The sequence below is a fragment of the Scomber japonicus genome, chromosome 12 (genome assembly GCF_027409825.1).
Source record: "Scomber japonicus isolate fScoJap1 chromosome 12, fScoJap1.pri, whole genome shotgun sequence".
NCBI lineage: Eukaryota > Metazoa > Chordata > Actinopteri > Scombriformes > Scombridae > Scomber > Scomber japonicus.
The window spans coordinates 12,888,736-12,902,497 of NC_070589.1; the positions used below are offsets into that span (position 1 = coordinate 12,888,736).

General features: G+C 39.2%; 2 protein-coding genes across 2 annotated transcripts; both read right to left on the bottom strand.

Moving 5' to 3' along the window:
* Positions 1–494: 494 nt before the first annotated feature.
* grk7a (G protein-coupled receptor kinase 7a) lies at positions 495–6,565 on the bottom strand. Its single transcript, XM_053329615.1, has 4 exons — positions 5,969–6,565; positions 3,942–4,397; positions 1,100–1,380; positions 495–834 (listed from the first exon to the last, which is right to left on the bottom strand). Exons 1-4 carry the CDS (start codon positions 6,563–6,565, stop codon positions 495–497), a joined length of 1,674 nt encoding a protein of 557 aa, XP_053185590.1.
* A 5,028-nt stretch (positions 6,566–11,593) lies between these two features.
* Positions 11,594–13,450, bottom strand: fbxo36b (F-box protein 36b). The gene is given in 5 exon segments (XM_053329682.1): positions 11,594–11,631; positions 11,634–11,757; positions 12,044–12,216; positions 12,799–12,907; positions 13,355–13,450. Coding segments are annotated over 5 exon segments (540 nt in total).
* Positions 13,451–13,762: the final 312 nt, after the last annotated feature.

The following is a 13,762-nucleotide window of genomic DNA, read 5'->3' on the forward strand; positions in this document are numbered from 1 at the left end:
TTAATGCTGAACTGCACCATTTCAGCAAGAAATTATACTGTAAAGAAAAAAAATATTTCTCAGCTCAGATTTAAACAGTTTCTTCATAAACTAATATTTCTGGCATGAAAGCCTTCGACTTACTCCTCTAACACTAGTATTCTTAGGAGGGTTGTATAAATGACTCAGAGCAATCATTCCTGATCAATATGGCTGCAAATCTACATGATTAGATATACATATAAGCAAGAGAAGCTGTGAAACAGAGAGATAATGTTCAAAAAACATCATTACATCATCCATGTTTTGTTGAACTTTGCCTCCAGAGCCGCAGATCTCTAAACCTTGAGCATCCTTACAAGAGAGATATGGTACATCTTTCTCAATCTGTCACCAACAAAGATGCTCACCTCTTTTGTAAAACATGATCCATCTTTTACAACAATGTTAGTGTGCATCTGACTGAGAAAACAAATTATTGAGTGTTATGACTGGTGAAATCAACATTTGGCTGCTCACAGCAATGTACACGTGCCAGACTTCTTTTCGTCATCAGGATCTCCTCCTCCCTCTTTCCTGTTGGGATCATTGAGCTCTTCAAACAGTCCAGTGTCCATCATCTCCTGTTGCCATGGAATGGACACAGCACCGGTGCTAAACTCCTTGAAGAATTTATCATCCTTGGCGTCAAACTCAATGCCCTTGATCTCGGAGAACTCTGCAATGTCGCCCGTGTCCCTGGCATAGACAACGTTGGGCTTGGGTACCCATGGAGGGTCCACCAACCCAGCCTCCAGACGGGGGAAATTGATGGTCTTGAACCACTCATGCTTCCTTGGATCCTCCATGTTGTTCCTAATATGGAGGAAAGAAAAATATTTCTCCATCAGAGCTTCAAAAGAGAGGTTTGGGGTTAGTGCTGCCAGACATCCTGCACCAGGTTACCTGTTTACCAATATAAAACACTGAATCACACTCTACGTTGCTGTTAGATTTCAGGGGCTAATTTCAAATATTAATAAAAACATTTTTAAAAAATTAGAAAAATAATTAAAATAAAATCTCAGAGCATGTTGCAGAACTTTCAAAGCATTACGAACAGAAAAGAAGAACCTCTTACTTCATGCCCAGGCGCTCTTCTATTTTCTTCTTGAGGAACTGCTGGACGATGTCCTTGGTGGCAGCATCAAAGAACTTGTGATCCCACTTGGGTTCCTCATTTTGAATGCGGCGCTGTACCTCCTCCTTCTCCACCTTCTCCTTCTTGCTCTCAGGGCCTTTGAAAGGCGTATATCCAGCTACCATCTCATAGATACTGCAGCCCAGGGCCCACCAGTCCACTGATGTCCTGTATGGAGTTTTGGTCAGGAGCTCTGGGGCCATGTATGCTCCAGTACCAGCCTGGCAGAGGGAAAGAGGGGAAGGGGGGATGATTGAGAGGAGCAAAACAGGTGAATATGAGGCATCTTTAAATGTTACTCTCTAGGAAGCTTGACGTGTTTTTTGTCTTAAACATTGAGTTATCTCTTGTATTCAGGTGCTGTGGATGAAAATGATGCCTCTACTGTTTAAATTATAAGCTGATGTATTAGCACAGTGGCATGAACAGGGAAAACAGGGCTGCTCAAAAGAAGCACAGAACATAAAGATTGTGATGGACTGGTAGAGAGCAATGTTCAAACTTATAACCCTAATGATCTCCATTGACAAGTTATTAACAGGTCAGTTGCATGCATTACTCAAAGCCTTAATTTGGTCTTCATTCTCTTTAACTTTCACCTCTCTCTCTTGCTCCTCTGTCCCCTCCCTCGCCATATATCCCCTCCTCCCTCTCCCTGTATGACCTCCCCAGCAGCCTCAGACCAAGAGCTTAATCTTAATTCTAAGCCTACTACCTGTCAAGAGTCATGTGCTTCTACTGACAGAGTTCTCCGGAGTTCCTCTCTTATATAAAGGCTGGCCATTTCTGGAGGCTGTAGCCACCAGCAGAAACACTATATTTAATATGTAAAATCTGTAAACGAAAAGAAAGTTCACATGAGCTCAAAGAATTCCTATTAATCTTTTGCATTGGTAAAGGCATCAGACACTGCAAGTGCTTTACAACTTTTGTTGCAATATAAATCATAAAATAGTTGTACTTTTTTGTATGACAGGTTCTGATCAATAGATGCACCTGATGTTTTCACATGTTCTTTAAGAACTACTAAAGATGTGCATGGATAGACCAGTTTGACTGATGTTAGAAACCCACTGACCAAACAAATTCCTGCATTAATATGAACCTTTCACTGTGTTTTATTTGTAACTATGGTCCAGGCATCTGACATGTGTCTGTTGGTCATCAGTATAACTTGACAGAACCTGCACACTGTGGTTTATCAAGGAGCACAACTTTTCCACACGCGACCATTCAGAAAACAGAATTATCACCTACAGTGCCAGTCAAAGGTTTGAACACACTGTGACACTGATCTTAGTTAATGCAAAGAATCAATCTCTTAACATTTTTCATTGAAGGTAAAGTCACCTTGTTTGCAAACTAACATGTCTAAACATATTAAATGTTTTTACCTGGATCTGTCAATCTAATCAGGGACAGACTTGTGTAATGCCTGCTAAGAGGATTAGGAGACCAAAGCCAGCCTTGCCTGTAGGAGGTTAGCAGTCACTTTGGCTGACTGAGGAGCATCAGAGCACTGGATAATGAGCTTACTAAACTTTCATAGAGCCAAAAGCTTACTCTTTGCTTCTGCTAGTAAGTCTAAAGAAACCCTGTTGGAAAATTCTTCAGGTCATGAATAGGTTAGCATGGGTAGGACCATACTACAGGTTTTATTAGACTAAAATCGAATAAAACAATGTGTTCACTGGGAAATTCTCATATTATTATCAGTAATTTTATGTGTTTGTGCTTGTGGTTAGGGTTAGGGTTAGGGTTAGTATTCTGCAGAATACATATATTTGTCAGGACCTAACACATTTTTAGAGCTCAGTGCTTGATCTGACAGGCCATCATGACGTTCTCGTACACTGAACCTTTTCTTTTGCATATTGTCAAGTGAGCCTCAACAAGATGCAATAATCACACGAGTGCAACTAATCAGATGTAAGAACAAGCTGAACTTATTCATGAAATGGTATCTGAGTTACTCTTCCTTCAGGCAAGATGAAGAGTTATAGTCTTTGTACAGCATTGTGGGATCAAAGTGCACCACACCTAAGGCATTTCTGTTAAGGTAAAGAGTACAGAAATAACTAAATCTCTGCTACCAAGTTGCTGAGGGAAACCTTCTTATGCTTATTACGTATTACGTGCACTGGACCTCCAAGGTGTCTGAGAGAGCCCCAACACAAAATAGTGGCCTATAAATGGCTGGGCTGTAATCTGACTCCTAAAGGATTAAATGAGTTATATAATGGATTCAGAGACTCTCATTGCACAGATCTTTAAGCAATCCAGTAATCCCTGTCCGGATTTAAAAGTTACAACCCCACCTAGATTGACAGTCCAAGAATTTGAGTGCAGTTTTTAGCTACAGCCTTATTTTCAGATAAGTCAATATGGACGAGGTGGAGATGAGACACCACCCTGCAACCAGTGTTCATCTACATGGTTGTGGACTTGAAGTTATTCCAACTACGTAGGTAAAGACGTTACGTAAAGTATGTCACTCTTAAGATCAACTATATAATTCCAGACAAGAGGATTCCTTACCTGCTGTTTGGCGTATGAACATCGAAGGCTTTGTATGATAGATGCAATTGCCCTTTAGGGTTGACATCTAAATTATGATTCCTAGCATCATTGCTGAAATCATCCAGCTAATGTCCTCTCACGTTAATAGCACCATAATGGCTTTGAGTGGGCAATTTGTTATACTTTTTGGAAGTTTTTATCATGTTTCAAAAGTGAACAGATCAGCATAACAGACAATCAACCTGTGATTAGATCTACTCACCATCTGGGTGACAGTCTTCCCTGGAACAATCTCTATGGCCAGACCCAAATCTGAAAGTCGGCACTGGCCTTGGCTGTCCAGCAACACATTCTCTGGCTTCATGTCACGGTATACGATATCCATTTCATGCAGATGCAGAATGCCAGTGGTGATTTGTGCTGTGTAGTGGATAATGCGCTTCATCTCAATGCCCTGGTCTGCACCCTTGCCATCATAGCCAATGTTGTAAATGTGGTACTTGAGGTCTCCTCCATTCATCAGGGTCATAACAAGGCACAGGTGGGTCTTGGTGTCATAAGCGTAAGCCAAGTTGACCAGAAACAGGCTGTTAACTTTCTCCAAGATTTTTTTCTCCAGCAGGGCCATCTTCTCACCACCTTTCTTCTTCAGTCGCTTTTTACACAGCTTCTTGCAGGCATACATCTGGCCTGTGTTCTTCACCTGAACAGCGCATACCTGGAAATAGACAAATTATTTGTTCAAAAAAGAGGATCACCACAGTGTGGATTTTATTTATTTACCAATATTGCACCATGTATTTTTCAAGTAAATAACATTTACCACAGAAACATTGTCTACCATGTTTTGAATGGAAATATCATAGAGTAGACCAAGAGCACTGATATCATGCCAACAGTTATATAATAATTTGACTACTGAAATGATCACAAATAATCCTTCTTCTAAACTAGCAGAGGGAGATCAGTTTGCATTGTCTCAGTTTATAAGCATAAAAAAGTATCCGATTAAATGGGTTCAAGAAGTCAACCTAACTTTACTTTTGTCCACTGTATCGCTCACATCTTTATCTCAACTGTTACTATTGTTTAGTGGCCCTATAGACAGTGGGTCAGCTTTGTCCACTGCTAAATGACAGGAACACATTTATTAGAACATGACTGTCCAGTAACAAAGCTATTTTCTCAAGTATTGTATTATATTTAAAATTCACAGCAGGCTTCAGGCCTGCTCCTAGTAGTAACCCTAAAATTACATTATACTGTTTAAAACATGACTGTAATACCTTTTTTAATTTTTTTATTTCTACACTCCTTACATTTACCTCATTAAGTTGCTGTAGTTTTTGTTGTAAGCTCAAGCCTGTTGCTAAGCACTCTTTGAATCAGTAAAGGTGTTCCTCAAGGATCGATACTGGGTCCTGTGTTATTTACAATGGATATCAGTAGTGTTGTTTTTAAATTTTAAATTTAGATTACACTAATTCATATGCATCTGATCATATCAGACAAAGCCATGATAAGGCAAAAATGTGCATTTTCTTCACACATCTCATAATAAAGCATTTCACTGGCAAGAGATAAATATCTTGCCATGTTCTATCCCTGTAATTTGCAAATACTGGTAGAGAAATTTGGTAATGTTCAAATTCGTAAATGCCTAGAAATGTATTTATAGTTTGTCTTCTAAAACAGAACCTTAAAACTAAGTCATCTCACACAGTCATGTTGCATTCAGTTCTTGACTTGTTATTTTAAAATATATTCTACTGTCACACTCAGGTCTGTACTGAAAAAGATATTTTGACTTAAATGAGGGTTTCCATCAATCAATATTTAAAGCATCACTTTTTTCTTCTGTCAATGCAAGATCACTGCATTTAGTCTTTGTATTTGTCATTATCTGAAAGATGTGGCACAATTTTTGTGAACTTAAAGGTATGCCTGTATGCCTTTTAACTTCATGGTCACCTTGAGACAAGGTAAATCCTCACGATGATCTCCTGTCCTAGAATATCCCCTCTTATGCTTCAAACAAACTTTTGTAACACTTCACTATAATATATCACCATTACAATTCAAAAAAAATGCTGAATATATCTTACAATTGTGGAAATCATTTTACAAAATGGTGGTAATACACATTTCTGTAATTGATATCATCAACATATTCAGGAAGTTTGAGCAGATCTCTGCAACTCAAAGCGGAGTCAAAATGCACATTGTTTTACCATAACACATATCAAAACACTTTTACTATAACATAAGTAGATGCATTTGCATGCTTACCTCTCCGAAGCCTCCCTTTCCCAGAGTTCTGAACTCATAGAAGTACTTATCACTGATGGGCTGCTTCTCATACTCTTTCCACTGGAGAAATTTATCAAAGAATGGGCTGGCCTGGTAATCTGAGAAGGGTTTGGCTTTCAGAAATTCTCTCACACCTTCCTGGACTTTGCCTTTCATCACCTCATCAAAAGTGGCATCTGTCACAGCCTTGCATTTGTCAGAAGGCTCCCCAGTAAGAAAGGTCAGGAAGTTCTTGGAATCAGCTTTGCAATACTTGTTGATGATATTCGTGCGTGCCTTGTCTTTTGGTGCACCTTCAGCAAGATCCCAATCATAAAGCTCATCCAAGAAATCGGCAGCAAGCTTAAACTCACTATTATTTGCCAGGAAATCTCTGAAAAACTTTTTGCCAACAGGCTGCCTTTCACAAAGTGATGTAAAGTCCTTGTCAATGGACGCTCGTACTGAAGCACATTGCTCAGGCTTGGGAAGAGACAAGCTGCGACGGCGCTTTTTCATTTCCTTGTCATCACCACCCTGGGCTTTTAGGTAGGCCGTGTTGGCCACCAGGTTATCCAATCCCCCCATGTCACACATCTTGGCGGTTGTATGTGGTCTGTCCCCCCTAAGTGACTGGGTTCTTCAGTGGCTCCCCAGGGATACCCTCTCACAACTGGTGCAGCGTCTTTCAGAATGCGTGTCTCTGTGAAAGTGCAATTCGCTCCAGAGCCACGAACAAATGAGCTCCTTCACCCAGCCTACCTGCAAACCAAAGACACACTGACACACCCAGTAATTACTCATTTAGAATTAAATACCAGGGAGGGATTTGGACTTAAGGATCTTTGTGTGGTCTATTCAAGGATGCTGTGCACCGAAAGGGAATCGTAAGCGGGCTCTGTACTAAGAGGCTTTGTTGCCCTCTATATTTGTTCATGGTATTCAGTAGTCACTAACAGTGGTCCAATGGCTTCTGTTGACTATGCATTTAATGGCAAAAGACAGTAAAAGACTTAGATAAGAACAGAAAATCTCCCACAAAAAGCTGGAAAGATCTTCTTTTTTTTTTAAACTGTCAGAGTATGGGGAGGATACTCTGGTGAATGTTGTTAGAAACTGTAATGAGCAACAAAGTAATATTCAGTTAGGTATTTACTTAAATTGTAGCATATGGATAGAAACTTTGATTGTATTTGGAGCCTTGAACATGACTATGATGGCAGGTTATCTCCCACGTATCTTCACCATCTTCACTTTTCTTCTCTCCATCCCAACAGAGCAGCAGGTACTTCAGAGAGCTTACTCTTAATCTCTCTGCTTGTTTCTTATCTCTTATGCTCTCTAATTCTCATAATTCACCCACTTTTATCAATGACTTCTACTATTTGTCGGAACATTGACACATTGCTACTTAACATTACCATTATTTATTGTTAAAACAATACATTATGTACTATACGCACAATGTAGAGAACATTATCAGTGTCAGCTGTGAGTAATTGCTGATTTGGAAGCAGAACGCTTTAGTTTACTAATTAGTAAAGAGAGTTCATGATGTAAGCTAAAATAAGCAATGAGTGCACACTGTTTGCGTTGCTCTGGCCATTTAGCAACAATACAAAATGTAACAAAAAATGTGATGTATTTGATCTTAACAAAACAAAAACTCCACAAGTCACAAACGTTCCCTACTCATGCACATCTTCCAATGATGTTTGGTGTAAGTAGGTAAGAGCAAGAGTCAACAAAAAGACTCATAGGATTAGATCAGTGCGACTCCAGAGCTTCTTTCTCCTGCCTGAGTATTTAAAAAAAAAAGCCTGAGTATGACCTCGGTCATGTGACTGGGCTCAGGTTAAGACCTCTGATACACCTGATACCTAACAGTGATACTGCAAACACAAGCCAAAGCCAAAAGAGAAACACAACTGTTTTTCTGATTGAGTTAAAACATATATAAGCATAAGCATATCTAAATCTTTAGTATAGTGTAATTTTACAATATGCAGTATATATTTAAATGTATATACTTTATTCCAAGATGTACTGCTTACTGTCACAGCACTTTATTCAAACCAATCAGCTGGTTTGAATTTTGTCATGAATTGATAAATGTTTGCTATTGTTGGCAGTTGGCAGTAATACTACATAGCAGCTACAGTGATGTAGGATAATTCAGTACAGTACACCTTGGATAATATTAGTTAATCCTTTCTTCAAATGGTCTCAAGCCGTCAATGCCCTGGACAAGATCAAGGGCTTTGCTTGCCGTCAGAAAGCTCCAGACTCAGACCTTCTGAAGGCCAGAGAGACACCCACATGGTGCAATCAGTCAAGAAGTGGGTGAAATATTTTTGTTTCGTTAAATTTTTTACAACAATCAAAAAAATGTGTAAGGCACCAGCACTTAATCAGCTAGTTTTAGATGTTTGATCTTTGAGCAGCCTGTCACTTTAACCTTAGGAGGATTAGCCTGGTCTGAGGAGGGAGTAAAGGTTAAGATGAGGAGAGCGACCTCGTCATCATCTCCCACATAGTCCATTACATGGCCTTTACATGGTTAAACTCCATCCTCTTATGGTCTCTCTCAAGCTCTCCACAAAAAGAGGGAGTGGACAGAGCGCTCGAAGTAGAGCAGTGAGAACTGAAAAAAAGACTGAGAGAATACAAGATTTCTCAATCAGCATCAATAGAAGTATGTCACCATGTCACTTTAAATAAAGTAGGAGGAGGAGGGGACATAACCATACATGGAAACACAAGACAGCCATATGAAAAGATAAATAGTTGGAAGTGACCCTCATGACTGAACCATGCACAGCCAAAAACCTCAATGTAGGACATCTACATTTTGGTCTCACCTCATGTAAGGTGATTTATAGGGACTATTTTGAGCCTTAAGAACAATTAGATCTTAGGGATAGCCTCTCTTCCTCTCAGGAGAGGTGCAGTACACAGTGAGAGTCAGCAGTCATAGAAAAAAGAAATTCCGACTGTTTGCAAACATAACAGCAGAGTGCAGAGAAAAGCTTGATCTTCCGACTGAAACACCTGGAAGGGTGATTGACAGATGGTGGGTTGTTGTGGGACTCTGACAGCTACTTACTCTCCATACAAAAAGTAAGTGATTCACTACATAGATGTTTTATCACATCTGATGCTATAAACTGAAATGAGTTCACTACCAGATTATCATCAGGCGGTGAGTTGGATCAGGATCAGACAGCCAGTAAGGATAGACTTAACAAGGATTTCTACTATCATGAACTCACTTCTTTTCCTCTGTAAACATCCATCCACTTGGCAGGACAATGTCCCAGTTATTTTATATAGGGCAAGGAACTGCTGCCTGGAGCTGAGGATATTTTTCTGAGGCAGAAGCACTTTGAGTCAGAGCCAAAGAAATTCTGTACCATGAGTGGTGAAATGTCCCTCTGAGGAGACAGAGTGCAGGCCTGTAGCACAGGTGGCTGCTGCTCACTTCTGGATAATCCCTGCTCAAACTGTACCAAGCTCTTAGAGTTCTGTCTAAAACCATCTATGTTTCAGACACAGGTGCAGGTCCCCTGAGCTGATTCTGGGATGTTACTGGGTCAACTGTCAAATGGAAACAGTGCAGTTTATTTTGTCTTTGATCAAAGTTTTTCTAGCATTTAGATAAATATACTCCACTTTGATTTTATTTTCAGCTCAACAGAAATTAAAATCACATCAAGCAAAGAAAAAGAATTACTTCTACTTCACATATTTGCAGACACTTGGAGCACAGCCTGACAAACAGGGAGGCAGAAGGTAACGGCACCAATGATGTCACTATGCACTAAGCACTGGCAGCTTGTGCCCCCTAGGGGACTGTTTTGTCCTGTATGCCCAACAGTTGTATAATCCTATCAAAACTCACAGACATTATCTGTGTCTTCTAGGAATCCAGATCATTATATAACTGGAAATTACCAGCTGGATAACCATGTTAATAGAAGTTACAGTAATAGATGTTTAACGAAAAAATAAGCCAGTTACACCTCACATTCAATTCCATGTCTGATTTAAATATAAAGCTATACTTTAGAAAACTGGAAACACAGTGAGGAATTACAGTGATCAGTTGTCAGATTACATTCATATTTTACTAAATACTCAAACTGATTCACATTGGTAACTTCCTTTTCAACTGTGCAAGCAGACCTTTTACAAAATGGCCCTTCTATGTTACAATTGTACTGTTTCAATTTAAATGTTTAAAAACTTAAAAGTATAACTAAAAGTGAGATTCATTCACTCTAAAAGCAGCTAGATCAAGTAGCTTGGGTACCTGACAATGATGGCATCACCTCTCCTCTGCAGAGCCGTGGGCACTAACTGATGGGAGAACTGGTTGATTTCATGTCCTAACAGCGCCTGCTTGTTGAAAATACAACATTGACCTGTTTAGCAGACATGTTAATGGAAAGATGGATGAGTTAGAGTCAAACTTAATAATCGGGCATAAACAATCTTGACAAGTTGAAAAGGAACAGATCAGAATGAACTTCTAATTAATGTCTCACAGATCCTGAGAAACTCTGAATCAAGTAATCATTAATATGTAGGCTGCTAGATATCAATGAGCCACTATTCATGGATTCATTTCCTAGATAATTTGTTCTTTGTTTACTCTGAATCACTTGTCAAATAGCACAAAAACAATAACTTATAATTACTTCTTTGTTAAAGTATATATAGATCAATTACTGAAAGTCCACAACTTAAAGTGCAGCATCAAATTGGGTTATTACTAAGCATTCACAATCTCATAATTACCTTATTTACCATTACTTACAATCTTTGTGTTCTCTCAGGTAAAGCTGAGCCCCATCCTACCAGTGACAAGTAGCAATGGAGCTTTTGCTCAATTAGTTCATGAATGACCAAAAAATCCATAGACAGTAGAACTGTATATTATATTTAAATTCACAACTTACAAAATTAAAACTTGAATATTACAACAAACTACTATATCATGTAGTATTTCTTAAGGTCTTAATATATTCTAACTCAGAAAAGTCATGGCACAACTAATGAAAATCTACCAAAATATCCTGTAGAGCTGAACAACTGAAAAATATACAGAACAAACAATTTAAAAATATATTTAGATTTGACAAATAAAAGATAACATTCATCAGATAATGAAACCTCAACTCATTTTAGGATGAGGAATGCATGGCATATTAATGGCATATTGATACAACAACAACGGGCGACACAAGTCAAACAAAAGCTTAACTTTGTGTCTTTTCTGGCTCTGCACTGCAGTCTCCTCTAGCATTGCTAAATTCACTGCTCTGTGCTGGCATTGCCACCCCACCATGCTTCAGTTCCTCCAACAATCTTTCGGGCTCAGGCCTGCTGGAATCAGAGCCAATCTCTGGTTCAGGGTTACGGTCAGGATCAACATCACAGCAAGAGCTAGTGTCAACGCCAATTCCAGTGCCAGTGCCAGTGTCAGTGCCAAGGCTTAGATTGGGGATAATTCCAGGGTGAGATTCCTCCTCAGAACTGGACGTCTGCTCTGCCTCTGAACTTTCACCAGGAGATTCCTCTTCCTTTATGTCTGGGTCAGCGACCTGTCCTTCTTGTTGTCCCTCAGTCCTCAGCCTCCTGCGGCTGATCATCTTCTGCAGCTGTAGCTTGCTGGTGAAGAAGATTCTGCGCCAGCCCATCTCGAGTGCCAGAGAGGAAACCTCAGCTGAAACTGTGTTGCAGCCCCGCCGCAGTGCCTGCTCCCAAAATTCCTCTGACCCACATAGCTTAGGAGCAAAGGTTACAAGTATGTAAACACATATGTATATATATGTGTGTGACATTTTTGTTACAATGAACGGAAGAGCTGATTTTACTCTCTGGTGTAGTCTAGGTCCCATGATTTTAATGATATAGTAAGTCATTTTTACGCTTAATGCTTAACAATGTGTTTACATGAGAGATGAACAAAATACAAAATGTATAAAACTGAATGTTAGATAATACACTAAATATTTTATATCAGGACATTTATTTTTGGCAGCATCTTGTGTGCTTGTCTGTAGAACTCACCTGCCTGAACCTGCGTGAAGTTCGTCCAAGCTGACCTACATCCTCTAGCTCCAGATAATTTATTATCCGCAGAAGTAAGGAGTCGGACAGATGCTCCAGATAATCATAATGGCCTTGGCACAATTCCTTGGTGTACTGCAAGATTCCACGACCAAAAACCATACTGACCTCACCTGGAAAGAAGCCCATTATTTTTACTGTCATCCAGATTCAAGAATTAGTTTTTCTCTTAAAAACAACATACACAAGACATACTGTAATCTGAATATACAGTGATAAACACCTACCCAGTGTAAAGAGCATGCTTGCTGTACTTCACAGAAATCTGTCCCTTTTTTAAACATCACTTTAGATAGCAAACACACCTGTGAACTTCTCAGTACTTACTGGCATAGACCCACTGTGGAGGCAATCAGGATCAATAGGGTTTTTAAAGATACTCAACAGCCGTTGTGAATGGGGTGACTGGTCCCTGCTGTTATTACCCTAACTACATACAAATGTGTGGCCACACAAATACCAACATTTAGAGATAATAGTAATTCTCACTGTTTTGCCTTGCACACATGGAGCCATCTATAATAAGCAGATTGTTCTCAAGAGCTTGTTGATTCAACTTTCCAGTTATGAGTGGCTCCATGGTAACTACATGAGAGCCCACGCTTTCACTGCCACCAGGAGTTATTTATCATTATTATTAGTAATATGCTAGAACCTGTGTGGTGTGTTGTAGACGAATACAAAGTCCTCCTTACTCTGCAACCAGTTGTCATCCAAGAAGTCCTGGTGAGACTCTCTCAGCTCCCCTGGCTTTGAGTTCCTGTCTACAGTCCTCAGAGAGATCTTCCACCATCTCCAGATCACCTGGAAATGACCGCTGGAGATTTTAGTGGTGTTATATTTCATCAGAAAGGTATGAAAACACAGAGCTTTCTTCTTGAAAGCATTTCTTGTAGTTGTCTGGGGTTCCTTATGTTACAGAACAATGTATTATTATATTAATTTACAGATAAATAAGAAGAGATGGTTTAGTTAAAATGATATTTTCATATGTTCTCAGTTCTCTGTTTTTCTCTTGTACTTTTGTTTATGTCGGTTATTGATTTCATTATATTTAAAGCACTTGTCATTTGTTAAAGAGAAGAGACAGAAAGACATGGTTAAAGTATGAGATGCGTTAAAGTGATGCCGTTATCGTTAGATCATTTAAGCTAGCGACGCTAAGGGTAGTAGCAGCAGTCTGCTTACATTAAATAGCAAAAACAGCTGCTTTTAACCAGAAAATTGCAGTTCCTATCAACCTATACTTACGTCTGACTTGGTCACAGAAAAATGATAAAAGTTCTTGTTTGGTGGAGGACCCCCTCCAGAGATTTCAAACAACGGGTCTGTTAAAAGCGACGCCATGTTAAAGTTTGCCGGTTGTCATGGCAACAGCACTTTCTTGGCTGAAGGAGGTCTTGATGGGTAATAAGTTAAACATTATGATTTAAAAAAAAAAAACTGCATATAAAACAGTTGTAAACATACATCTACAGTGTAAACAATAAAATTGGCATATAACTCAGTTGCCAATTCATTAGTAATAAATAAAGCAGACTAATACAACTCTAACAAATTGTACCTTAATGAAAATTATAGCGCTTATTTTTGGTGTTCATTCAATTTTACGTTCATTTTAATCTCTATTATTTAGTCTAGCTGGACAAGATATTGAAA

What these genes read in the sequence shown, in the direction of transcription:
- grk7a (XM_053329615.1), bottom strand. Translation starts at nt 6,565, where the DNA reads ATGTGTGACATGGGGGGATTGGATAACCTGGTGGCCAACACGGCCTAC. An exon ending in GAAAGGGAGGCTTCGGAGAG is followed by an intron (nt 4,398 to 5,968) that starts GTAAGCATGCAA and finishes GTCTATTTCCAG; the next exon opens with GTATGCGCTGTTCAGGTGAA. An exon ending in GAAGAGCGCCTGGGCATGAA is followed by an intron (nt 835 to 1,099) that starts GTAAGAGGTTCT and finishes CCTCCATATTAG; the next exon opens with GAACAACATGGAGGATCCAA.